The sequence below is a fragment of the Dermochelys coriacea genome, chromosome 15, assembly GCF_009764565.3.
Source record: "Dermochelys coriacea isolate rDerCor1 chromosome 15, rDerCor1.pri.v4, whole genome shotgun sequence".
Taxonomy (NCBI): Eukaryota; Metazoa; Chordata; order Testudines; family Dermochelyidae; genus Dermochelys; species Dermochelys coriacea.
Genome location: NC_050082.1, coordinates 7,795,996 through 7,823,194, shown reverse-complemented (window position 1 = coordinate 7,823,194; position 27,199 = coordinate 7,795,996). Strand labels below are relative to the sequence as shown.

General features: G+C 37.9%; 1 protein-coding gene across 4 annotated transcripts in view; it reads left to right on the top strand.

Moving 5' to 3' along the window:
• The window catches only part of MED13L (mediator complex subunit 13L), a 415,135-nt gene that overhangs the window by 37,497 nt on the left and 350,439 nt on the right, over nucleotides 1-27,199 (top strand). For all 4 annotated transcript variants that reach the window (XM_038373355.2, XM_038373354.2, XM_043497783.1 and 1 more), the window contains exon 2: nucleotides 11,483-11,720. In XM_038373355.2, the coding sequence (XP_038229283.1) occupies nucleotides 11,483-11,720 (238 nt within the window). The remainder of the gene's footprint in view (nucleotides 1-11,482; nucleotides 11,721-27,199) is intronic.

Here is a 27,199-nt window from a genome sequence, read left to right as displayed (position 1 = left end):
AAGGTTTTTGATACAGTCCCACATGATGTTGACATAAGCAGACTAGGGAAATTACTATGAAGTGAGTGCACAACTGGTTTAAAGACTCAGTGAGTATTTATCAGTGGTTTCCTGTCAGAATGAGAGGGTATATCCAGTGGGGTCCCACTGGGGTCATTCCTGGGTCTGGTACTAGTAAGTGTTTTCATTAATGACTTGGATAATGGAGCGGAGAGTGTATTTATAAAATGTGCAGCTGACACCAAGCTGGAGAGGTTGTAAGCACTTTGGAGGACAAGATTAGAATTCAAAACAGTCTTGATGAATTGGTGTGAATTCAGCAAGATGAAATTCAATAATGACAAGTACAAAATACTTCCCTTAGGAAGGAAAAAACAAATGCACAGCAACAAAATAAGGAATAACTGGCTAGGTGTTAATACTGCTGAAAAGGATCTGGGGGTCAACAATGATGCAGTTGCCAAAAAAGGCTAATATCATTCTGGGGTATATTAACGGATGTACAGTAACTCCTCACTTAAAGTCGTCCCAGTTAACGTTAGAGACTAACAAATTTATTTGAGCATAAGCTTTCGTGAGCTACAGCTCACTTCATCGGATGCTGTAGGAGCTGTAGCTCACAAAAGCTTATGCTCAGATAAATTTGTTAGTCTCTAAGGTGCCACAAATACTCCTTTTCTTTTTTGCGAATGCAGACTAACACGGCTGCTACTTTGAAACCAGTTAACGTTGTTTCCTTGTTATGTTGCTGATCAATTAGGGAACATGCTTGTTTAAAGTTTCGCAATGCTCCCTTTTAACCTTGTTTGGCAGCCACCTGCTTTGTTCACTGCTTGCAGGAAGAGCAGCCCATTGGAGCGAGCTGGTGGGGGCTTGGAACGAGGGTGGACTGGCAGCCCCCCTATCAGCTCCCCACTCCCGTAAGTTCCCTGTGCTGCAGCCGCCCAGCAGGCTATCAGTTGCCAGCAGTTCAGCTGTCCCTCCCCCCACTGCCATGTGCTGCTCCTGCCCTCTGCCCTGGAGCTGCTCCCGGGAGCTTGCTGTGCAGGGAGGGAAGAGAGGGGCTAATGTCAGGATGCCCCCTCCCCCCGGTCCTGCTCCCACTTACCCCATCTCTATAGAGTGGGGGGGGGACATGACAGGGCTCAGGATGGAGGGAGCTTGCTGGCAGCAGCTGCTGTTTCAACTTGCTTGTCTCCTTAAAAAGGCAGTGTACTTAGAATGGTGGTTAGCTACTTAAAGGGGCAATGCATCACACACACACACACTGTCTCTGTCTCTGTCTCTGTCTGCCATGCTGCCTTCCGTTCCTCCATTTTTGCTGCCTTGTAGAGGGTGAGGCTACATTAGCAACAATGTGTTAACCCTTGAGGGCTCAGCCAAGTGCTAGTTCATCATTTAGCAGTAAGGCATTCTGTGGGAAATATCCTACCCTCTTCAACCCTCTGACTCCGCCAGCTCTACATTTCTGTGATTATTTTGCAGGACTAGCTCCATTTTACAGATAGCATAGTCAGGTACAAACATTTGACACTCTTTCCGACAGGCACTACGGATAAGTGGCCTTGGGTCTGTCATATTAGGGATTCAGATTCTGTTCCTAGCTTGTGTGATGTCCCAGTGAGGCATGAAGCCTGGGTTGTGAATAGTACAGAATTATTAAATAAATTGGAGAAGTTAATTTAGAATTGCTGATCTCTGGATTTTCAGTGCAGTGCAGTATCATATAATCCAAAGAATATTTTGATGGTGGGTAGCCGGAAGAGGAGGTTGAGGATCTATTTTGTATGTGTCCCATCTATCTGGATTGCAGAAGTGAGGTATTGTAGTAGTGCCTGCACGGTGCTAATTGAATCTTCAGGGTTTCTGGTCATAAGCCAAAAGTAAGATGTGCTGTGTGAAACCTTAATGGGGAATTGTGATTTTTTTCAACAGCCAGTAGCTCTGCCGAATCTGAATGGGTTTTTATGAGGCCAGCGAAAAGGATGCTTCGTGACCCAAAGACTGTCTCCCTGCCAAATATTAAAGTCTTGCAGCAAATCAAGAAGGTGTAAGATTTTAAAAAAGTCAGACTTTTTTGTAACAAAAAATACTGGGACAACAGGGATTGCTGTCATTCCCCTTACAATGTGCTTGTAGTAATTTTATACAAAATGTCAAGGGAGGCACGTTATATTGGATAAGTGTTGTTCTCAGCAGTGTCTGCAGTTAGCTGTTTGTTTATTGCTTCTGTTTCAAACCTCTGTTTAGTAGTATTGAACTGGTTTTAATTTAGAAATTGGCACAAAAACACTCAGTTCTCAGAGTTCATTGTTTGCTGTAGTGGCAAGCAGAAATATAATTGTTTCAGTTTACACATCGAATAAAAGAAACGCATGTATCCTATGCTATAAGTGTTTTTCACAAATGCAAGCTATATAAACATCACCAAATCCAGCAATTCATCCTTATCCATGCTGACAGAATTAACTAATCAAAAAACTAGTAATACAAAAGTACCCATTCTTCCTACAACCTCCCACCCTCGCTGTGCTGCCCTTCCCAAAGAGCTGCAAAAATCAGTGCCTTTATTTACTCGTGTTAATGTAGCATATTTTAGATTCTTCTAATTTGAACATTGTTGAAAAATTAATGTGGAATAATATGATGTTACTTTGAAGACATTGGATTTTCTACATCATATTCCATAGCGTGATGATAGGGTAATTATGATTTTGTATGGGGGCCTTAATTGTTAAAGTGTATTGTTGATATGCAGAACATTGGGAGTTTTTCATATGGGTAGACTAATAATGTCATATTAACCTTCATAAATCTGCAAATCATTATCTTCTTGTGGGAATGAGGCATAATGGAACAAATAGTGCTTTAAGGAAGGATGCTGAAGTTTACACTTAAGTCATGGAAAGTGTTAACACATAACCCCAAGTACATGTGATATCTGTCCATCCTCAAACCCTGTTTTCAGATTGTTATGGAGGAGTTTGTTGTCTTGAAATGACTTTTGAAAGATGAAACACCACTGTTACTGGAGATTCATAATGCCCTTGATGGCACTAGGCATGTTGCCAATTTTTTTTTTGTACATGGGGTGGGATTAGTTGTATTGTTTGAACTACATTATCCAGTCCCCTCTTGCAAATATATAGCTCAAACAGTAATTCATCTAGTGTGAATGTTGCTGCAAACATCATTTATATCATTTACTGTTCATCTGTGGATCCAAAGTACCTGTAATGATCCGAGGCTGTGGGTTCTCTCTTTCAGTGGGTCTAGACCCAAGGCTTTGGGGACTCTGGGTCTTGGACAATCCCTCGTTGCTACTGAGCAGGTTAGAGGGAGCAGTACCTTATAAATCCTGGATGGTCAGGACTCACAGGAAATCCTATTGGAAAGCCTAAAGTGCAGTTGTCTGGTAGCACCTACTACTTGAGCCAGGAGGTGATTGAGGTGGACTGTCCAAGCAACTGTGCCGACTCTGTTGTGCCATATTAAACCCTGCCCTTGCCTGTGTCCTATGATCTCCAATCCCTATTCCCAGTTCCTGCTCCACTTACGTTCTGGTTGTGTTCTGGATTCCTGTGCCACTCCTGCTGTTGTCCTAATTTCTTGCCTTGCTCCATGCTTGCTCCATGTCTCTTCTCTGACTCCTGCCTCTGCACTCTGGTCCTGGTTGTGTTCTGGATTCCTGTGCCACTCCTGCTGTTGTCCTAATTTCTTGCCTTGCTCCATGCTTGCTCCATGTCTCTTCTCTGACTCCTGCCTCTGCACTCTGGTCCTGGTTGTGTTCTGGATTCCTGTGCCACTCCTGCTGTTGTCCTAATTTCTTGCCTTGCTCCATGCTTGCTCCATGTCTCTTCTCTGACTCCTGCCTCTGCACTCTGGTCCTGATCGTTGGCTAATTAGCCCTAACTCTAACCCCAGCTCATCTTCTGGTTAGTGACTCTGACTTGTCTCCCAGTTCTGACTCATAACTCTGGCTCCTGCTCTGAGCACTAAGTAGGTATGACTCCCTGTTCCTTAACAGTATCTTGGCAGTCCTCCTTGCCATAGTGTACAGACAATTTATTAAATCCAGTAATAGCTTATATAAACCCAGCTACTCACTAGATTAGCATGAATTTTATAGATGGGCTGCAATGCTATGGTATGAGAGTTTGAGGAAAACATAAGATTTCAGTTGTTCCAGCATTCACAGAAGGCTGATTGTCCAAAAAAGTTTTGAGGGAGTAAGGAGACTCCCATGCTAAATAGATACTGGCAATGGAACACTTTTCAGTCAATGAAGTATTTGGAAATGCGTTAGAGAATGCAGTTGCTGAACTTGTTGAAAAGAAGCATTATGATGTTCTAGCCCAGAGATTCAATGGAAGGAAATACTCATCCTTTCCCAGGAGAAATAGCTCCTTTCAGGTCCTGGATGCACCAGTGCAGACCAATGAGGATTGTGCTTCCTTGTCCAAATAAGGGGAGGGAAGGAAGGAAGGAAGGAATGAATACATGATTTCTAAGCTTTTCAGGACCAAAGCCTAGCCCTCTCCTGGATCATTCTTTTCATTTTGCTTCCTGTCTTTTCTGTGTAAATGAACAGGAAACCCAGTTTTGTTGTTAGTTGCTGTTTACTTCCTTCTTTACCTCTGTTTGTTTGTTTGTTTTAAGAGTGCTTCTCAAGCTTGCTTGACTCTGAAAAGATGAAGCTAAAAAAAATGCACATACTATGTTTGCAAAGATTTTGCAGCCTTCTGCTCCTATACAATACAAAGACCTTAGACAAGCACGCTTAGGCCTGGGCTACACTGGTTGTGTATAGGGTAATTTTTTTTCCAGAAGCCTACCTTCAGCCCCTGCCATAAGAAGCTTAAGAATTGCCAGATATTTCTTGCTTTTCCCTTACTTGTATTTCAGGCCTTTTGGCAGTTCTTCTCTACATCCCTTCAACTGCTGCAGGCAAGCTCTTTGAAATCAAGTTAATTGGCTATCAGTTAACTTGGGTTAGCCAACCTGTTTGTACATTCTAATCTGGACACTCCTCAAACGTGTTGGCTAATTTAAGTTAATTGGCAATTGATTAACTTGATTTAGAAGAAGAAAAAAACCTCCATTGTAAATATACACTCAATTTTTCTGACTAAATATGTGACAGAGTGAGTGCTATATGTGTAGAGATTGCAGAACCAGAAGTGTCCCTAGCTTCCAAGGCGCTGTCTCTAGAAGAATGGAAGTGTAATTAATCAGATGGTTGATATCCTTAAAATTAAATAGATGGTAGAGTGAATTGAGATCACTAGTGCCTCTGTTTTTAATGGAACATCCAGAAGAGAGAGATCCTTGCGTTATTGTTATTGGTGTGGACTGTTGCTACACCATAGCTGATTATATGGTGCCTTGCTTATCAAGTGCAGAAATAGGCATTGAAACCTGGTTAGGGATACTCAGTGGGAGGGTGGAGGTTGTTGACCCCTCTCTTGGGAGGCTCTTGTACTAAATCTTCACTGATCCTTATCAAAACATGTATTACCTCGAAAGACGTCATGAAATAGATATTATCAAAGGAGCTTTATACAGGAATTGCAAATTCTGAAGTCCTGTTGTGTAAACCATAGCTCCTGAATAATTCTAGGGGTTAAGATTAGCTCTGATCCATAATCGACAGCTATGCACTGTCTTCATCCGCTGCCGGAATAAGGAGTATCCTGATGGTAAGAAGTGTCAGACATATCTTTGTAGAAAAGAAATGAGCAGGTAATTCCTCATTTTCCTTCAGTGCAGAAGAAAACATCTACACTGATTGCTATGATGCATACACTGATCACTACTACATATTTGTCCCTGAAAAAACTGAAAGGCTTGGAGCATGCCCATAATAAATTTCAAATATTATCCAACAGTATGCTTTCTGTAATAATAAACAATCTTGTATTTATATTGAGACCATGATAGTGTTAATATTCTCTTTTATTTTTCTATTTTAATAACAGTGTACATAATCACATTCACAGCACACATTGGTTTTTAATTTAAACATCACTTTGAAACAAGTTACATTCTTAAAGCAGTATTTGTGTTTTAATTTAGTAAATGTCTCTAAAACAACCTTAACTACCTAAAAAAAGAGCAGGAGTACTTGTGGCACCTTAGAGACTAACAGATTTAGTAGAGCATAAGTTTTCGTGGGCTACAGCCCACTTCATCGGATACATAGAATGGAACATATAGTAAGAAGATTGTGTGTGTGTGTGTGTGTGTGTGTACGTACAGAGAAGGTGGAAGTTGCCATACAAACTATAAGAGACTAATTAATTAAGATGAGCTATTATCAGCAGGAGAAAAAACCTTTTGTAGTGATGATCTGCCTCTTATAGTTTGTATGGCAACTTCCACCTTGTGTGTGTGTGTATATCTATATCTCTCTATATATCTATATATCTTCTTACTACATGTTCCATTCTATGCATCCGATGAAGTGGGCTGTAGCCCTTGAAATCTTATGCTCTAATAAATTTGTTAGTCTCTAAGGTGCCACAAGTACTCCTGTTCTTTTTGCAGATACAGACTAACATGGCTGCTACTCTGAAACTTAACTACCTAATAAATACTGTAAATACACCTGAATTTGTATTTTGCTTAAAAAAAAGTTCGTATTTTACACGTTTTGCGTCTTTCTTTGTATCCAGTTTTTGATGAATAAGAATCTACTGTTCCATGTTCGATTGAACACCCAAAAAAGTGGAATTGTCATATCCTTAATAATGTAATATTTTAAATAAGCAAAGTTCCATCTGAAGGTTGACCTTAAAAACTCGTATTGAAACTTTAACTCAGCTTCCATTATATATCTAAAATATCAAGTGTGAATGTAAAAATGTACATAAATGTTTGTTTATACCCTCTTGTTGCATCTTGTTTTAATACAGAGGGCAAAGGCCTCTGGCCACTACTGTAATACAGATAATAACAAATAAGTCTAACTAGAGTTCGAATTAAACCTTCCTAAATATGCCTCTGTCAACAGGTGAAATAAAACTTGTGTTTTAAAGGAACTTTAATTTAATCTTGTACTAGTCTCTTAATTTTTTTAATAAACCTTACAAAATTCATTAGTCCTAGCATGCACATTTGTTTTTGATACCCCTGGAATCAGTGTTGATTCTGCTATTTTCAATCAATCCTCTTGTTTTTGTAGAATGTATTTCTTAATATTTAACAATAGATGAGATGATTACCAAGTGATGATTACACTTTTATCATGTGAACAGGGTGTCCAATAATGTTGCAAAAATTTGATTTATTTTGGCAACAGCTACAGGGTATTTTTGGGGATTTATGGAGATGCAATGGAAATATTGCATATCAATAGCTTTGCTGATTTAAACATGATTTAAAGTGTAATTTCTGAAGGGGAAGAATTGTATAAAAATGAACTGAAAACAAAACTTTTTAAAGCTCAATGTTAGTTTTTCATCTCTAGTGTCATTAATACTATAATTTGTCATTGTGGAAACTTCTATAATACAGAAATTATATTTGAGAAAAATGTACTTGTATATTACTATATGTAATTAAAATTATAGTAATTACTAACTTGACCTTGTCTTCAGTAAGCACTACTACTTCTCTTACCTCTCCATTGCTGAGTTTTCTATCTCAGATGTCCATCTTCAACAATACACACCTGCCTGCATCACCTTGTGTTGCCATTCAATTCTTCTGTGACTTTAGTCCATCGGTATCTTTTGTTCTTGGTCTCCTCCTCTCTGTCCTCTGTTCCTTTTCTGTCATTGACTGAGGCCTTGTCTGTGCTCAAAAGATTTGCCAGTATAGTTATACTTGGAAATCCTCCTGGTGTAGAAGCAATTATAATTGCTTGTACACTAGGAGGTTTTGACAGCATACCTATGTTGGCAAAAAATCATACTCCCTCTAACATAACTATGCTGGCAAAACTTTTAGTGTAGCTAAGATCTTAGTTGTTGCTTTCCTCCACTCCCATATCCCCACCATCCTTAACTCCTTTGCTGCTTTCTCTTGTTACAAGGTCAGCCCTGTCGGCAGCCAGCTTATTCCCAACATCTACTTTTCCGTTCTTGAACTCATTTTGCTGAACATCTCTGGCAAAAGTTCTGAGGCCATGCTAACTTTCTCCCCTATGGATTCACTGTTTTTGTTGTTTTCTGTTACCTGCTTAGCTAAATAGCTCTACTTCTTTGCCCTCATTAACTCCTTCACTGTCAACTCAAGCCACCTTTCACCATCACCTTTGATTCTCTTTTCAAACACAAGCCTCCTTCTTGCTCTTTTTTGTCTTTGCAGGATTTTGCAGATTACTTCATAGGAAAAAAAAATATTTGGCATGGCCTCCCTATTCCTTGCTCCGCGCTTTTCCCATTCTCTTCTACACTTGTAGTCAACACTGAGACTATCCTCAAGCTGTTGTCCAAATTCGTTTCTCTTCATCTTCAAATGCTTTGAATGTGCTGTCTGCATCTGCTTTCCTCCACTTCCATCTTTGACCCACCCCAGTCCCAGCTTTCACCCTTGGCTTCCCACTGAAACTGCTCTCACCAAAGTCTAAAGACTCCTTGTTGGTCAAATCTCCATGCTGGACTCTATCCTTATTCTCCACAACCTCTCTCTAGTTTTTGTCAGCCACTCCCTACTTCCTGAAATCATTTCCGCCACTGGTTTTGTGGCTTCATCCTGTCGCCTTGATTGCTCTTTAGTGTCTTTAGTGAGTCATCATTCTCTTCTTTCCTTGCTTTCTTTTCCTTTTGTTTATCTTCAGGCCCTATATCTAGGTGATTTTTTTTAAAATGTGGACCTGACTTTGACTTCCATTTTATGGCAATGACTCATAATTCTGGCTCTCTACTGTCATACTATATGTTCCTCCCTCAAGTCCAGCATCACAGACTGTCTGTCTTACATCCATTTGTGGATATGCAGTTGTCATCTTAAACGCAACATGGCCAAAACAGTCTTTTGTTCTCTTCTTCCCTTGCTTTCTCTGTCATTGTGAGCAGCACCATTGTCCTTAATTCAGCCTTTCTCTGAAAGCCACATATTTTAGACAGTGCATGCATCTTGCCTCTTCTTCCTGTACAGTATTTCTAAAATCTGTCCTTTCTTTGTCAGCACAGCATAAATTCTTGTTCATGCTCTTATTGTTTCATGTATTGACTACTGCCATCTCCTCCTCCTTTCTGGGCTGGACTACTGCAACCTTACTCTTCTCAGTTTGATTAAAAATACTGTTACAATCAAAAAGAAAAGGAGTACTTGTGGCACCTTAGAGACTAACAAATTTATTAGAGCATAAGCTTTCGTGAGCTACAGCTCACTTCATCGGATGCATTGCTTATGCTCTAATAAATTTGTTAATCTCTAAGGTGCCACAAGTACTCCTTTTCTTTTTGCGAATACAGACTAACACGACTGCTACTCTGAAACCTGTTACAATCAACACTCTTACCATATCAGCATCTTATTTAGTTTCTGTGTTACTTTCCCTTACCCCTTTATATCAAGGTTATGGCCCCATATCCATTCTTTTACCCTTTCTTCTAGACCATCTCCTCTCCATAGAAAAAGACACTCCAAAACACATTTTCAGTTACTACTCTATTCTCCTTCATATTCCTTCTTAAGTAGGATTGCCAGACTTCAGGTGTCTGACCGGAATGCCAGGTCAAAAATAGACCCTGGCAGCTCCGGTCAGCACTACCGACCAGGCTGTGAAAAGTCCAGTCAATGGTGCAGCAGGGCTAAGGCAGGCTCCCTACCTGCTCTGGCTGACTGCGGCTCCCAGAAGCAGCCCATGGAGAGGCCAGGGGGCTCTGTGCGCAGCCCGTGCCAGCAGGTGCGGCCGCCGCAGCTCCCATTGGCCGACTGCGGAGCCGGTGCTCAGGGTGGGAACAACGTGCAGAGCCGCCTGGCCCCTCCGCCTAGGAGTCAGACATGCCCGCTGCTTCTTGGAGTCGCGGAAGGGAACCTGCCTTAGCCCCACTGCACTGTGGACCAGGAGGCGCCTGAGGTAAGGGCCACCTGGCTGGAGCCCTCACCCTGAACCTCCTCCTGTACCCCAGCCCAAGGTTGGAACCCCCTCATGCACCCAAACTCCCTCCTGGAGCCTGCACCCCCTCTTGTACCCCAGTCCTGAGCCCCCTCCTGCACCGCAACCCCTCATCCCTGGCTCCACTCTGAACCCCTTGGCCCAAACCCGGAGCCTCCTCCTGCACCCCCGACCCGTTATCTCAGGCCCCACCCCAAAGCTTGCATCCCAACCCCCAGCCCAGAGCTTCCTCCCATACCGTGAACCCCTCATTTCTGGCCCTCACCCTCAGCCGGAGCCATTGCCTCCTCTCGCGCCCCAATCCCCTGCCTCAGCCTGGTGAAAGTGGGAGAGAGTGAATGATGGAGAGAGGGGGGGTGGAGGGGCAGAGCCTCTGAGAAGGGGGGTGGGGCCTTGGGGCGGGGTAAGGATGTTCAGTTTTGTGCTATTAGAAAGTTGGCAACCCTATTCTTAAGACTCATCTTTGCCATGAGGCTTACAAAATTCTGCCTGGTTAGGCAGGTGATGAGAAGAGACTCTGCTTTTTCCATTTCTTATTCACTCTTTCTCTAATTCTTTTGTAACTGCCATTCCTTGCTTTACATATACCCCTAATTAAAAGTTTAAAACCTATAACCAGCAAGCCCTGTAACTAACAAAGCTGTTCCAATTCTTCACAGTTTTCATTTTCGTTGCATGTTTCATCCCTATTCCATACCTTTTCCAGTTTGTGATTTTAGGGCTTGTCTTCACTGCGGGCTAAATTGGCACTGCTGCAATTGATGCACTGGCATTGATTTAGCAGGTCTGGTGAAGATGGAATAAGTCAATGGGAGAGTACTCTCCCATTGACCTCAGTATTTCACCTCAACAAGAGGTGGAAACTATGTCAACTGGAGAGCATCTCCTGCTGACATAGCGCGATGTAGACACGTGGTAAGTCGATGTAAACTACGTCGAGGTAAGTTACGTAATTTACATCGACTTGCCCTGCAGTGTAGATAAGGCCTTGGATTGTAAACTCTTCAGGGCAGGGATTGTGACCATTTGTACAGTACCTAGCACAGTGGGGACCTAATGGAGACTTCAGTAAATGTTTTGGGAAATGCAGTGAACCAGCTCGACATGATGAAAACCTGGTTGTTGTGAAACAATGAAGTGTAGGGTTCAACTAGTTTTTTTACTATGTTTTGCTCCTAAAAATCTTTTTTTTTTCCCCCCTAAAAGCTTGTTTGTTTCTTGTTTTTGTTGGAACAAGGGGGAAGTGGGGATGCCAATGACGTGTTTAGCCACAGCGGCAATAATTTTACCATTGTCAATTTAGAAATGAAACACAGGAATTAAAGTACAAAATCAGAAAGAAATAATATAAAACAATGAGTATAAATTACTTTTAAAGCAAAATAACTTAATGATTTTTTTTTCCTTCATCAGGCTGAACTCACAGGCATCAAATGGCGTAGGTACAATTTTGAAGGTCATGGGGATTGTGGCCCCATCATTTCAGCCCCAGCCCAGGATGATCCAATTCTGCTCAGCTTCATCCGCTGCCTGCAGGCCAATTTGCTGTGCGTGTGGCGTCGTGATGTCAAACCGGATTGTAAAGAGTTATGGATATTCTGGTGGGGAGATGAACCAAACCTAGTAGATGTGATACATCGTGAACTGCATAGTAAGTTGTTTTATTCCTTGTAAATCTCTGACTCTACAGTGGAAGGTTTTAAAGTAATTTTTGCATTTGACTTAGTTACAGTTTATGTATACTAAATTCTGAAAAGGCATGTAAATTCAACATTGCAGGTGGTACTCATTTGTAAATGAACCACAAGACAAGAATTGAAATGGACTTGGGATACGTGTGGTTTGGCTTGTTAATGGTTATGTTTTAGTGCGAACTTAGATGTGCTTGTAAAGTTAATGTAAGTACAGGTTAAATAATTTAAAATATAGTATAAGGTGATTAGAAACTAGCTGATAGAACAAAGACACCTGCCTTGTAGAGTCAACTCAAGCCCATGGCATCTCATTTAAATCAGTGGGGTTCTTCATGGTTGCCTAGTCTGCCATGTTGATATCATTACACATTTAGAGCCTAAATGGAGAAAAGATGCAACAGGTGAGTATGACAGACAAAAGGAAGGAAAGAGATAGGGAGGAGAGAAGGGTAACAAAGATCCCACAGCTGTTATTTAGGTATTGGACGCCTTGATGATTCTTGGTGGTTCCCAGTGTTTAGTTTTTAAAGAATAAAATCGGCTATTCCTGCCTGATGCACGTACATGGATCAGAAAAACCCATAGTGATATTTAAATCCCAAGTCTAAATTGCAGGGCTATCAAGTAGAAAAAAATATCATAGTCTTTTTAGTTTAAGTTGAAGCTTTAACTTACATCCTTTTACTTATACACCACAACCAAATATGCTTTCCCAGCTCTTTGTCCTCCAAGAATGCAAACCTGGTTTCTTAAGAAATATAGCTGAGATTTTTATAGTTGACTACTCCCTTTTATATGGTTAAATCTCAGTGTAAGGTTTTTGCATTCCTGTACTATATCCTGTACTAGGGGACACTTTTTAGCTGTTCCTTAATTTTCTCCTTAATTTTTTCTACATTGTGTTTTTTCTCCTATTTAACTATTATCCACTTTTCCTTACAGAGATGGACTTTTACTCTTTATATACCTAATTTCCCTAGTTCCATCAACTGTTTAAAAAAAATTGTTCACGTTTTCAGGGTGCTCAGTTGCCTAATTCTGTAAACCTTGTTTGAAGGATTTTCAGACCATTTTGGAATCAAAAACGTACAGTAAGGAGCAACTTGTCTCTTGCCATAAGTTCCTCTGTCTGTAGTCTTTGCCAACAAAACAACTATAAGGCAGTAAACCTTGCAAACTAGTGCAAATGTACATTTTGCTGTGTTTGTCCACTGTGCATAATTGTCCTGTCCCCCCCGTCCCCCCCGCATGTAATTTTTGGGATGTGGCCTATTGTATTGCTGTACTACTTTTATCCTGTTTTGTAATATACTAACGTCATACTCACGTCCTTACAGAATTCCTGTTTTCATGAATACCAGATTGTTTACTTGGCAATGTAATCCGTGAAATCTCAGAACTGAGGTGCCTTCTGTGTGTCTCTAGGCCTATTTCATGCAGGTAGCAATGCAGTCATGTATAATTAAAGAGATGGCTCAGAAGTGCTGCATCAAGCTATTCCACTAATGTGAATTTTTTATGAGTCACCTGTTTGGAGTGAAGGTATGGGTGACATTCCTACTTACCCAGCTAAGCTTTAATAATATATACTTATTCCCTTTATGAAATGTCATTTATTTAATATTTCAAATGCAGTGTGGGACTTAAGTGAGTTAAGTGATCTTTTTATTAGAAGGAAATTGCAGCTTTCATTTTCCATTTTTATTGTAAAAGGGTATAGCTGATTTACACATCATGTTATAGGTAACAACATTATAGTAGTTACTGCTTCCAGAGATAACAGTACCTTGAAACATGTAATTTCTGATGAGCTTGTTTGATATGGTTTGGAATAGCATATAGCAAAGAAAAAAATATTATCACTTTGTTGTGGATTTAAATTTGGCACAGGATCAAGGGAACTGTGTTGTCCAGCGTTTTATGAAGCAATCAAGAATAAAATTTTTAAGCGTGATCTAGTCTGTGAATTCTGTACAGTTGCACCTTTCCAGCAGCAGTGTCATACTGACTAAAATTGTATGCATGTAGTCATTTTCACACTGCCAGCATTACTAGGAAAGTGCAGTTGTACTGGAGTACAGCCACTATCACTTTGAATGATCATTCTTCTTTACTGCTAAAGATGTCTCAAACAAAAGGGAAAGAAAGGAAGCCTCTGAAACAAAATGACTGTAGGCAGAGATGTGTGGAAAGAGAAGGATGTTGAGGTTAGTGAAGGGGAAAGTAGGAGCAATTCTTGCATTTTCAGTGGAGGAAATACATGGAGACTTAATATGGAAGAGAAAGAGAGACCCTGAGAAGAGGAGACAGAAGTACTTCCACTGATTGAATGGGTAGTTGCAAGAAACTGAGAAGTAACACCCCCTGCCACATTTAAAAAAAAAAAATTTACACCAGACCCTCGCTAGAACGCGGGATTTGGGATCCAATGCGGGGACCGTGTTAAAATGAATTCCAATTAAAGTAATTACATTTGGGATTCATGGCCACGACCGCATTATATGTGAATTCGCGCTATATAGACTTGTGTTCTAGCGAGGATCTGGTGTATTTATTTATTCAGAATCTTCATCTCCATTTGTAAGAGTATGAAATCACTGCTATTGGGATTTTATGGTTCCCAATAGCTTTAATGTGCTTTTCATACATCACAAGCAAGTTTATTCCATTCTACTACTAATTGTCCTTAATTATACTTATGCTGCTTTAATTGTTCAAAAAATACAATATATTGCTATTGTAGTGTGCCATTTAACTACAGTGATTGAATGGTGACTGTTCATCACCTGTCTGGAATTGCAACATCCATTACAGAAAAGCAGTCATTTCTGGGGTGAAATACCTGCAATTGTTTAAGAACACACACTAGAACTAAAAAATAATTTAAAACAAAAGTAAAGAATCTAATCAACGCTGCAGGAGAATTTGCATAGAATGCAATTTCCCAAATTAAAATTGAGACAAGACACTGAGATTAGCATACTCCTGACAAAAGTTCTACTGGATCTTTATTACTAAGTGATCAGCTTTGTACATATCACCTAAAAGATAGCAATTTTGGAAGCACATAGACCCTTAACAGCAAGGTAGGCCACTGGTTCATTATCGACTCTGATAGAGTCATATAGATTTTAACATAAGACCATTGATTGTAATCATTTAGTTTTTTTAATTAGCCAGACATTCCATATTGTTGTAAAGAGAATGGAGTGATTTTAAATCATGATCTAAAAATTGCATATTTAAAAATAATCTGGTGGAGGTTTTGTAGAAATAATTTGAGAATTTGTGCTATTGCAACTTTAGATAAAAATTTATAATTAACCAAATGATACTTTTTTTAAAACCCACATCAGTTAGATCTTATTTGAATTTTACAAAACTGCTGTATGAGCACATTTTTGTTCAAAAAATTTGTTTTTTAGAATTAGAGCCCTAATCCTGAAACCATTAAGCAGGTATGTACTTCAGTCACATGAGTAGTCTCATTGACTTCAATGGACTATGCCATATGCTTAAATTGCATGGATCATTGGGGTTTTAAAATTGGCTATTTTCACCTTAAACTATCTGCTCTTAGTGGACTAATATCTTTGGCACGTTATACAAACTCATTTAAATAATAACGAAAAGTGTGTAGATTTTCAATATGTTAATATAGGTATTGTGAATTTTATATACACTGACTGAAGTGTCAATGGAAAGTTAAAGTTAAGTTCCTAAACTCTATTTAGGCAACTAAGGGTGGGATTTGCAAAGGCACTTAAGTGATTTGGGAGCACATTTCCCATCAACTTCAAACTGCAGACCCTGTATGGAAAAATATAATCTGGTTGAAGTATTTTAGTTTTCCTGACTTGTGGAAGTTCAGTATATCAGAAACTGGTATCGGTTGCAATTATAGTGCACGCCATTTATCAGTTTTGAGTTTTTCTTCCCGCAGTAAGAGTGTTCATGAGGTCCTGATGATTTTTATTTTTCAGAGTAGAGTGAACATTTTCAGTATGAAATTTCTTGCAGAAAATCTTTGTGTAAAGTCTGAAATTCTACTAACAGGAAACCAATTAAAGAAACAAGAACAAAATATCTACTCTATCAGTTTAGGGCTATAAAATGAAAAGTAAAGAACTAGCAACATCTAAATAAAATTGATGTAAATAAATTTGTGATTTAATTGAACTCCCCTCCCATCATGGTTTTTATCCATCCTGGTTTGAAACAGAGGAGTTAATTTTGCCACAGTCATGCTTCTAATTATAATAGTTAGTAGAAAGCTTACATGAGGAACTCTTTTTAAAAAAGCTTTTAAAATAGTGAAGACATACTTAATATATTCTTGCAGGAGGCAATCCGGTTTTGTTGAAAATTTTCTCTTGATTTATGAGTTTGTTTTTGTAATGTGAGTGCTCTTTTTTGCTTTCGCTTATTTTTGGAAAACTGGTGGATGAACATGTAGATAGTTAAATGCTGCAGTCAAATAAATAGTAAAGTTGTTGCTTTTAAACTTCATGCAATGTTTTTATGGATTATGGAGTAGCAGTTGTGACTTTTTTCCCTATAAGTTTGTTTGCACGCACCCTGACCTCCTCTATACCAAACTGTTTTTTAAATATTACAGTCAGACTACAGATATGTATCTGTGGGGAGGAAGGGAAGATAACTTTTTTCTATCCCTGTCTTTAAAACAAAACAAATTAACTGACATTTTGGGTGGGTGGGAGGAAATTAGGTGTCTTTGCAAGTTTGAAAACTTTCAAATTCTTTTTTGTCATTGGATATCTTCAGAAAGAAAGAGGGTCCATTTTATATGTTTGTGTCTTTTGACACTCTAAATCCAATGTTAATTAAAAATAAAATGTTCTGAAATAAGACCTTAAAGGTTCTTCAGCATCTGGTAGATATCTCAGGAGCATAGTGTGTGGCAGCCTCTGTGTATCTCAAAAAGCATGTAGAAGTCCATAAACAACTTATTTGCTATCTGTTGCATAGGTCCTATGCACTTTATAACCCCACATTACCTCCTCCTCACCTTAGGAAATAGGTATAGAGTTCACAAATGAGCATGTTAATAGTCTGTAGTAAAGCAAAACTTACAAGATTTAATGATTTGTGAAAGGGTTAACCCCCCTGGAATGTCTTGTGGCTTTGTCTATGTACTTTTAAGTGTGCAGCCTACTGATATGGGCATCTTAAACAGTGTCCCCCCCTGTTTATGTGGTATAGCCCTTATATGAACCATGGGAGTATACAGGGTTTATGGTGTGCAGTCACATAGAATAGAAACAATGCTGCTGGATAGGTCCTTGATATCTATATGAAGTTTAAGAGTAGGTATTTTTTTATTGCCATTCGAAGATGAATTGGAGGGTACGCTTCTGTTTTTGTACATTTTATTATTAGTAGATGGTGCATACACTGATAGTACTGTGCAGTAGTGATATGCTACACACATCATGGTTGAAGCTGTGTGGTGTAAAGTGTGTGCAGGGAAAGGGGGTCAGAGTTAAGTGTGGGTTTGATACTTCAGTGGTGCTTGATCATAAGTGCACTTAGCTTCTAATTTGGTGCTTTAATTTATATTACTGTGCCTTTTTATACAAAGCTGTGTAAAACTGTTAATTACTTGTAACGCTATGGAAGCCCATAGTATACCACAAAAGCTGTATGGTTAGATTCATGGTCAAGAGACCTTACTGTTAAGTTTAAACTGACTGCTCTTATTTCTTGAGATCTGATTTGTGGGAATTCTGAAAGTGAACTTAAAACAATCACCCAACACAACGGTGGGTTTGTTTCTTTAACTTAAAAATCCCATCTGGTTCTTCTGTGGAAAATCCTCCCTCCTGTTAAAAGTAGACAGTGCGAATAAGATCCAAAAGAAGATTCGCAAAAAGAAAAGGAGTACTTGTGGCACCTTAGAGACTAACAAATTTATTTGAGCATAAGCTTTTGTGAGCTACAGCTCACTTCATCGGATGCATTCATGAAGTGAGCTGTAGCTCACGAAAGCTTATGCTCAAATAAATTTGTTAGTCTCTAAGGTGCCACAAGTACTCCTTTTCTTTTTGCGAATACAGACTAACACGGCTGCTACTCTGAAACCTGTCAAAAGAAGATTGGAATGTTCATTGAGGAAGACATGTGCCAAGTCTTTTTGTCCCACTCATGTCTGAGCTAGAGGTTTGCAGACAAAAGGTATAAATGTTCAAGAAGAGTCTTATGCCTGCTACTAATTACCAGTTCTGTTGTTTGAAATTGTAGTTGGCTCTCTTGGGTGCTTAAATAACAACAGAATTTCTTATTCCCATTAGCTCAGTGAGGGTGTGAAATCTAATCCATTGCTTCCTTTTCATATCAGATTGCCCTCTTAAATACCATAGATATCTCCCAGAGAGGATCTAATCTATACTACCTAACGTCAGGTTTTAGACTAGGAGCCATTAGTCTGTGTTCGCAAAAAGAAACGGAGTACTTGTGGCACCTTAGAGACTAACGAATTTATTTGAGCATAAGCTTTTGTGAGCTACAGCTCACTTCATCAGATGCATTAATAAAATGGTTCTTCCATTGGTGATAGAAACGCATGCATGAAATCTGCCAAATCGCTAATTTTACCATTGCATCTGGGGGATTTCCTTGCACTAATTAAATGTTCAGACTCTTTGTATTATATTCCTGTTGATTCTAGTCCCCATTAGTTAATAGGGGGCGTCCTCTCTGATTTACATTGTCCACTTTGGCTTTGAATCAGCATTGCAAGTGTTCATGGAAAATGATGGAAGTCATCACAACTGTGTTGACGAAGGAAAAGGCTCAGATATGATTCTCTATCTCAGAATTCTACTTCTGATTCCACAAATGATGTGGACATACTTGTTCATATGTTCCAGGAATTAAAGTTAATAGTAAACTGTAATGAAAAGTTTCTTATCTGTAGTGCAAGATCTGGTTTATCTAAGAATCCATTGTCAGATTCTACCTTTCCTAAACATAATTGATCAAGTTTGCATTATAATCCTGTGTGTCAAACCCTTTGTTTTCTGTGATTTTAGTCTTTTCTTTCTCTATTGTTTCTCAGTGTCTGATTCTTGAGACAGATCCTTGCTTTTACATCCAATCCAGTAGTGTTGCACTTCCATGAATCCTTCGAAGATATTCTCTCAAACTGAGGATACTGATAACTGTACAGTTTTGGTTGTAGGATGTTAGTGTTTTGAAGGAAATTCTGTTACAAGAACCAAAATGGATTATTCTTTGCAGGTAAATCTTTAGGGGTAGAGAGCTTATTGGTGGTTATTCAGTACTTTTACTTGATTTGGTGATGCTGTGAAAATCCTGCCTATGTTGAAAGATGGAACTGTGGTTTAATCCTGCCCACAGGCAATTGTGTTGTAATGGAGCGTGCTTACCCAAGAAGGAATAAAATCTAGCTAAAAACAGAATTTTGTATATCTTTTGGAAGCTTTTCAGTTTAAAAAGCAGATGTCAGTATCAATTAAATAATGATTACTATTTAATGTAAAAAATACTAAGGTATAGCTGAAAATAGTGGTAATTTAGGGGGTTTGAATTGTGAGGGTAGAAGTTACAAGGACCTTTGTAGTACAAAATTAAACAAATTTCACTACTGGAAAGCCATTAGTTATTGAAAAATCTGTCTCTTTGCTCATTACTAATGATAAGAACATTTAAGAGATTTGTTTTCTTAATTTTCCAGAACACACATTGTTTTAATAGCTTTGAGATCATTACATTTTTACTTCTTTCAGTTAACTAAATGAGAATTCAATTTTTTTTAAGTTGCAAAATTGTGCTGTCACCCTGGGATTCTACAATCCATTAATTGGAGTGTAATGACTGCTAGTTAAGGTTTGCATTAGACAAAATAAACTTTTTTGTAAGAAGGCATATTAAATGAGGCTATTGTGTCCTCATTTGGGATTAAGAAATTGCTTCATGGGAAAGTGCCAACTCCTCTTACACACATGAGATTGACAAGAGCTTTACTATGTCTGTGCAAGATGTCTTCATTTTGTTTTGTTTCCCCTTTTAAACAAGTCTCTTCCCCCCCCCCAACTCTTTAGAACTGGTTTTATGTTACATGCAGCCAGTGTATAATTCATTTTAATGAATCCATCTCATTTCTAAATGGGAGAATTGTTGAGAATTTTGTTTCTGGTTTTCACATAGGCACTTGGATATTCTTTTTTCATATTAACAAAAATATTGGAGATTTATAGTTGTCATCTAAGGGAATATATATACTCCCACATCAACAGCTTGTAGTTAATGATGCATCTTTCTGAACTGATTGATGTTTTCTCCCCACATAACTTGTAGTATGTGGTGCTTCAGATTACTTTACTTTAATTTCTGTTGTTAGTCAAGGCCCACGTGTAGGGTACTGTAAACTTTTTTTAGTATTGCACTTTTAGTCTTTTCATATTTGAAGTTTTCTTTTGAAACCATTACAAAGTGTATTATAACTAAAAGGGAAATTTCAGAAGAAAAACTATTAGTAATAAAAGGTACCTTTAGAGACTACAAAAGTAAACTCTTCCCTCTCTGTTTCTCCTCCTTCAAAGAGGCTAAGTTTCAAGCAGAGAGTGCGAGGTATTCAAGGATCTTAACTATTGCAGAAGTTTTATTAATCTTACAAGAACTACATTAACTACTGTTTTCCTGCTACTTTTTTTTTATAAGTGAGATTGTATCTGTTGTAAGATAGTAACTTGTATTGTACACTGATTATCTAAATGATTTTTGTTCATAGCTATTTCATAATATAGATTTAATAGGTGGTTATATATATCTAGGAAGGAAAGTAAAATACAGGATTCTGAATTTGATAAGCAATAGATGTGAACTTTTGTAAAAATATGGCAAGATCATCTTGAAAATCTTTTAAGATAAAAGCTACAAAGAAGTACTACTACTACTAAATTAGAAAGAACTATTAAACAAAAAGTGCTTGGAATTTACTAGAGTGTTGAGACCAAGCTGAAGTCCAACTTTTGAATGTAAATAAAAATCTATGTTTTACCACAGGCAGCTCACTGAACCAAGTAATTAGTTTTTTCCATGAAAAATTAGACATTATACTGAGGCTTCAGCGGAGCAGTATGTAAAGGATTTATATGCTAGTTATATTAAAATTAAACAATCATTAAAAGATTGTATTTTAAAAGTGCTGCTTGAGGGGAAAATGAAGAAATCTAATCAGAATTTATGTTTTTGCTATGCATTGTGCAAATTTAAGCAATATCATCTACAGTAGTTGATGTTTTTTTGCTTCAGGGAATCCTTTTTCCAGTGAAATGAAGTCACTTAACTGTGTAAAGTAAATCTAGGTTAGCTTCAAGTGAAATCTGCATTAATAGAATTCATTACTAATGTCTGTATTTTCATGTACCAAGTCATCCTGTGAACAAAGGCACAGGTTGGGTGTTAAATTAATCTTTAAAACTAGATGAACTGTTACCTTTGAATACATATAGATTCATATTTTTCTAATATCATGTAAATAATGAATGCTTGTACATAAGCCGTATGATACTGTGTAACACGTATGAAATAAAGAAGCAAGACTGTTTTGAAGTTCTCCTAGTTTTCCTTTTAAAGGAAAAAATTTCCATTACATAAATCATTTGCTCTTTTGTTCTTTATAATCTTATCATTGCTCATTATATTTTTACATGAAAATTTTTGTCCCTAAAACAATAAGATTATTGCATCTTTTAATTAGTCTCTTAGTTATCTTAGCTGTGAGCATTATTATTTGAATATCTGATTATATTTCCATTTTATGCATTTTATATATATAAATATATGGATATACATATAGATATATAGATATACAGATTTGCATATAGGATAAAAATTGATCCTTTGTTTTCTATGCAGTTGCAGTCTTCCATGAAATGTGAGCACAGTACAAGAAATTAAGAAATGTTTCTGAACGTAAATGCTTTCTGCTAAATAATAGAACTTGTTATATGAGATCTAATAAATTTTTAGCTGAAATAATATTCCATAAATTTGCATAGAGATAAATATCCTTGCACAGAACTGGAAAAAAATCACAGATAGTAAAGCAGTATGTGAAATGCAGAGGCTAGTAGGAATTTTGCTCAAGAAATGAAATAAGACTTTCCTCTCTGTTCATTCCCTATGATTATTGCTTGAAAAAATCTTTTGGAGTTAAAAAAACAGTCATCTTGTCAGTAGATGTCACATATAGCAATCATTCATGTAATGAAAAGTAAAATCTGTTCACAGTCCAATACTTGTTGGAACTGGAATTAATGTTTTAAATACATATTAACACCTTTATAAGGAAAAGAGGGAGGGAGACCCTTATTAGCATGTTGTCCTTTTTAAGATAACAACAGATCCCTACAAAAAATACATGGGGATTTAAAAGCCAGGAAGTGACAGTGTAAACTTAACAGTAATTCTATATGAAAATATTATACCTACTATTGTTACTTGGAGGGTTGTAGACTTATTATATGGAACTAATCGGCCTTTAGGTTAACTGGCTGGCATCCAACATCTCTGGCTGTTAAAGGTTTTGTAACTCGCATTGCTTATTTAAGTACATAATAAATATATGTCAACTTTCTGTGAAAAGTTGCGTTCCTGTTTGAGTACCAGTTATGGAAAGACGATAGGGACAGTTCTTTCGACCACCATTAGGTGGGTCACAGAGTTGCTTCTCTTATTTACCTCGGGATTCCTCAGGTTCAGAACCCTGACATCTGGGGAAGAAACATTCAAACCTCACAGGTTTCCAATTGCATAGGATTTTAATTAACTAAACTAAGCATAAGCAAAAGCAGAATATATATAAACACAAATCAAACGTAGATGAATGTAATATATTTTCTCAGGTTTGTACATACACACAACTCATACAATTCCTAACCTATGAAATATGTGGGCATGAGATCCTTTAGACAAGAAGGTGGTTTAACCTAGGGCTGTTTTAGGTATTTGAGGAATAATTCTATAGGTGCCATTCTCATAAATTCTGTGAGTTCTGCCCACACACACTCCAGTGTGGGCATGTACATGCACGCACTCATTGCCAACTATCAGCTGCAGATTTTTTTTTAAAAAGTTAAGTACACGAATGCAAAATTAGAAGCATCCCTCTATTAATAAAATGAAAAAATACCTAAACCAAAAAGGTTCTAACCATACTAAAAAGTCCCTACTCAAAAATAATTAAGATGCAATGCTAACAAAAAGTTGGAACTGAAATATAGGAAAACACCAATCATATATTCCTTCAGCCATGCACAAAGAGGGACAGTTCTCATTCTTATGACAACTTCCCCTTTATATGTTTACGTTCAGTGTCTCAACTTTGAACAGCATTATTTTGTCACACAGCATATGGGTGAAAGGTTTAACTCAGTCCAAGTAAAAGTCTTTTCCTCCTAAAATCACAGTTTTGGGGCTCAGTTTTTATATGCGGGCCTATCTGCCTCACACTACTTACTGTAACAGACAATTAGAGGGTAAAAAAGTTGTTTGATTTTTGCTGTAGTGTATTTAGTGCGTTTGACAGCATTTTGTATGGTTGGTTTCATGGTTTCCCTTGGATAGTCATTGTGCGTTCTCTGCTGTGTGAAAGACAGACAAAAACTATGAGGGAGCGAGAAACATACTAACAAACCAGGACTAAGTGACTTATAAACCCAACAAAACTGAAAGGAGACTTAGAGCTTCTTTTAACTTATTTTAGGGTGGGAGGGGAGTTTGGAAAGACTAGATTTCCAGTTGGCAGTGTCCCAGTTTTAATAAAAACAAAATCCCTTGTTAAACAATGGGAAGCGTTGAAATCCAAGGTTTACATAAACCAAACAATCTTAAATCTATCCATGTATTCCTGCCATCTTGTGTACTCTCCAGGTAAGGCAGATCTATGTCGGACAAATGTAGTGGTTTACATATTACCTCTAGATATAGTCCTGACTTATCCAAAACCTAGCAACAGCTGCCTATCTTAAATCCTAGTTATTTCACTGTACCTTAGTATTTTCTCAAGGGCACTGGATGTCTTAAGCCATGTCCTAAGTTTACAAAGCAGAGTGTACGTAGTATAACTTGCATAGGGGTACTTGGGTTTTTGATGTCTGCTGTGTAGAAGCTTAAAATCTATGGTTAAGTATTGTAAAGTTTTCAGTGACTGAAATAAAGAAAAGGAGTACTTGTGGCACCTTAGAGACTAACAAATTTATTTGAGCATAAGCTTTCGTGATGAAGTGAGCTGTAGCTCACGAAAGCTTATGCTCAAATAAATTCGTTAGTCTCTAAGGTGCCACAAGTACTCCTTTTCTTTTTTGCGAATACAGACTAATACGGCTGCTACTCTGAAACCAGTGACTGAAATGAAGCAAATACATTAGGAAGGTGAGATCAGGAATTGGAAAGGTCTTGTGTATATGAAGTCTAATAACAATACTTTGAGTTTACATAGTGACTTCTACCTAAGGATTTTGACATCTTCACAAATACTATTTAATTTAGTCTCACAACATTCCTGTTAGATGGGTGCTATTATCCCCATTTTACAGATGAAGAAATGAATCGGAGGATTAATTGATTTGCCCGAGGTAACAGATGATGTATGCAGAGTCAGGAATAGAATCTAGATCAGTCCCTGGACTCCTAGTGCTGTCTCTCAACCATCTGCCCACTTCCCAGAGGCAAGCCGTTGATGATGTCTTATCAAAGGATGGTGTAGTGGAGATCGACTTCTGATCAAGTAAATGGCATGTGTCATTCAGTGGGTGGTACATATCTTTGTATTTTTGAGCATGCATCCTTGTAGTGAAGTTACATGACTCATATTGCTGGTGTTGAAGTTGCTTGTGATGTGCACAGGATTATGGTGGTTATTGGATTTGATGTTGGGTGGGCAGGTTAAAGAGATGTAGGATATAAAAAAGCTTCCCCGGGCTCGCGTGGAAGCTGATACAGACTTCCTAAAGCAAGCATAGTAAAAATATATTTTAGGGCATCCTGCATTTGCTGATTTGTTGTAACAAATCTATGGGCAGTAACTTCCATTAGAAAAATCCTCTTTCTATTCACTACTATATTTTACTATAGCTTAAGTGACTGGGATTTTATAAATTGTTACACTATTGATTGAAATACAGGTTACAGTAGATTAAAATGTATATTTGTCTCATGTATATAAAAATTCTTTCTTTGCAGGGGAAATCCCTCTTTTGTTGGGCTCTTGTCTTTCTTAGCTCAGGGAGGTAGCCCAATTTCAAGTCATTTTTCAGTCAATTTTCAGTCAATTTCAAGTTGAGAACTTGACTTAATAATGGAAGTATACATACACATGCACTAATGGCATTGTTTCTTAGCCAAGCATTTGCCCTAGAAGTTTATTAAATCTTAATTTAATTGAATGGCTAAACAGGGCATTCGTTGGCTTGCAGGCTGCTTACCAAATGCATCCTCAGGTTTGCCATCCAGGGCAACTTAATCACACAACCAAGTGTATAGAGCCTTCCACGCACAGGCATTTGGGAAATAAATAAATAAAGAAATAAAGAAATCTATGAATGGATTTTGGCCTCTTATTTTCCCCCATCTGCCTCAAAGTAGAATTTCTTGTTCATTAAGGGAATTATCGGGATCCCTCACAAAATCTTAATGACAAAATTACAGTTTCTTTCTCAGAAGATATCAAAAGATGTTTTTTCCTCTATGTAAGCTGCGAATTTTAACTAATTCTCTGTTATACAAAAATTCTTTAAAAAGTGCTTGAGAGAAACAATTGCGGGAGTCCTTGTATGCTCCTAATATCCACAATTCATTCCCCAAATCTTTTCAAGCTATACAGGTGATCAGAATTGAATTTCAAGGCCTGTTGATTGGTCCCTTAGTGGGACGGAGGTATGACATAGAAGTTTACTTCTCTTTTGTAAAATAAATTGTTTAAAGGAAACTATTGACATAAATTGATTTTTGCCTGCAGAAAAAGGTATTAAACCTCAGAGCATATAGAATCTCAGTTTACTTGTCCTGTGCCTCTCAGGCCATCAGTAGTTTTGAGACCGACTGCCAAATTTGATCTTTGGTTACTAGAGTAATTCAAATTACTTCAGTAGGATTGCACAAATACAACTAAGGACAAAATGTGACCCAAAATCTAAAGAAAAGTAAGCAAGAAAGATGGTTTTGCATGTAATTGCAGGGATGCCTCAATAGAACAATATATTTTTTGCAAAATTTAGCATAAAATACCAAGAGTTGTCTATGGGTTAGTAGATCTGTAATGGAAAGCCTGTTTGGGAGATTTTGCCTTTTAATGTAGGGCTCACTGCTCTTCCTTATAAAAGTTAGAGCTTTTGGGGAAAATAGAGATGCTGCAGCAAAGGGCAAGAATAGCAGAGAAAAAAATCTAGGTCCCCCCCCCCCCCCCCCGGATTCTAAAACAAATTCCTGGATGACTTGTAATCCAAGAATAGATATACAGTCAGATATCTCTAGTTCACTTGTCTCAGTCATCCTCAGTCTGAACACAGGAATTCAGATGTTTTCTGCACTAATAGCCTTTTGGACACCATGATTCCTGCTTTTTCAGTTCTATCTTAGGAAGTGGGCACTTTATTGTGGAAGGTCCTCACCCATTTGGAAACTGTATTTTGTCTACCGGCTATAAAAGGAATCTTTTGTGTTCCATCGGAACGTATACTCCTGCGAGATGATAAACTGGAGAATGTTGCTTTGAAGGGGTCAGAGTGATCTGGCTTGGTTAATGAGCGGAGCCCATTCAGACAAAATGTGTTTTAATACAACCAAATGTAAGATTATATATCTATATATTGGAGAGGGTGCAAAAAAGAGCCACAAGAATGATTTGAGGGCTGAAAACAATGAATTGCAGTGAAGGACTGAGGGAGTCCTTCAAAATGGCTCAATCTCTTTAAATTAATAAATCTGATAAATTATACTATAATCAAGTCACCTCTTGAAATAACTTCACGGAGAGAAGATATTAGGTACTTAAGTGCTCTTTAATTTTGCAGAAAAAGACATAACGAGAGCCACACATCTTTAACAGTGAAGGTGATTTACCGTTGGAACAACCTACCAAGGAAGTGGTAGTTTCTCCATCTCTTGATCTCTTCAAATCAAGACTGGGTGCCTTTCTGGATGGAGATTATATATCCTCCCCCACCACCGTTTTGTTTTGAAAAGTTTTACACTAAAAATACAGATAATGAAAAACAGAAGTCTAGGACCAGTTAACATCCTCAACTATAAAAACAATGCAAACTGAAACACAAAATTGATAAGCAGATATCCTGAGCTATATTTGCAACCATTGCTATGTTCTTAAACCTTTTATTAAGGCAAAGCTACAAAGAAAAAATCAACATATTGCATCTTACATTACTTATTC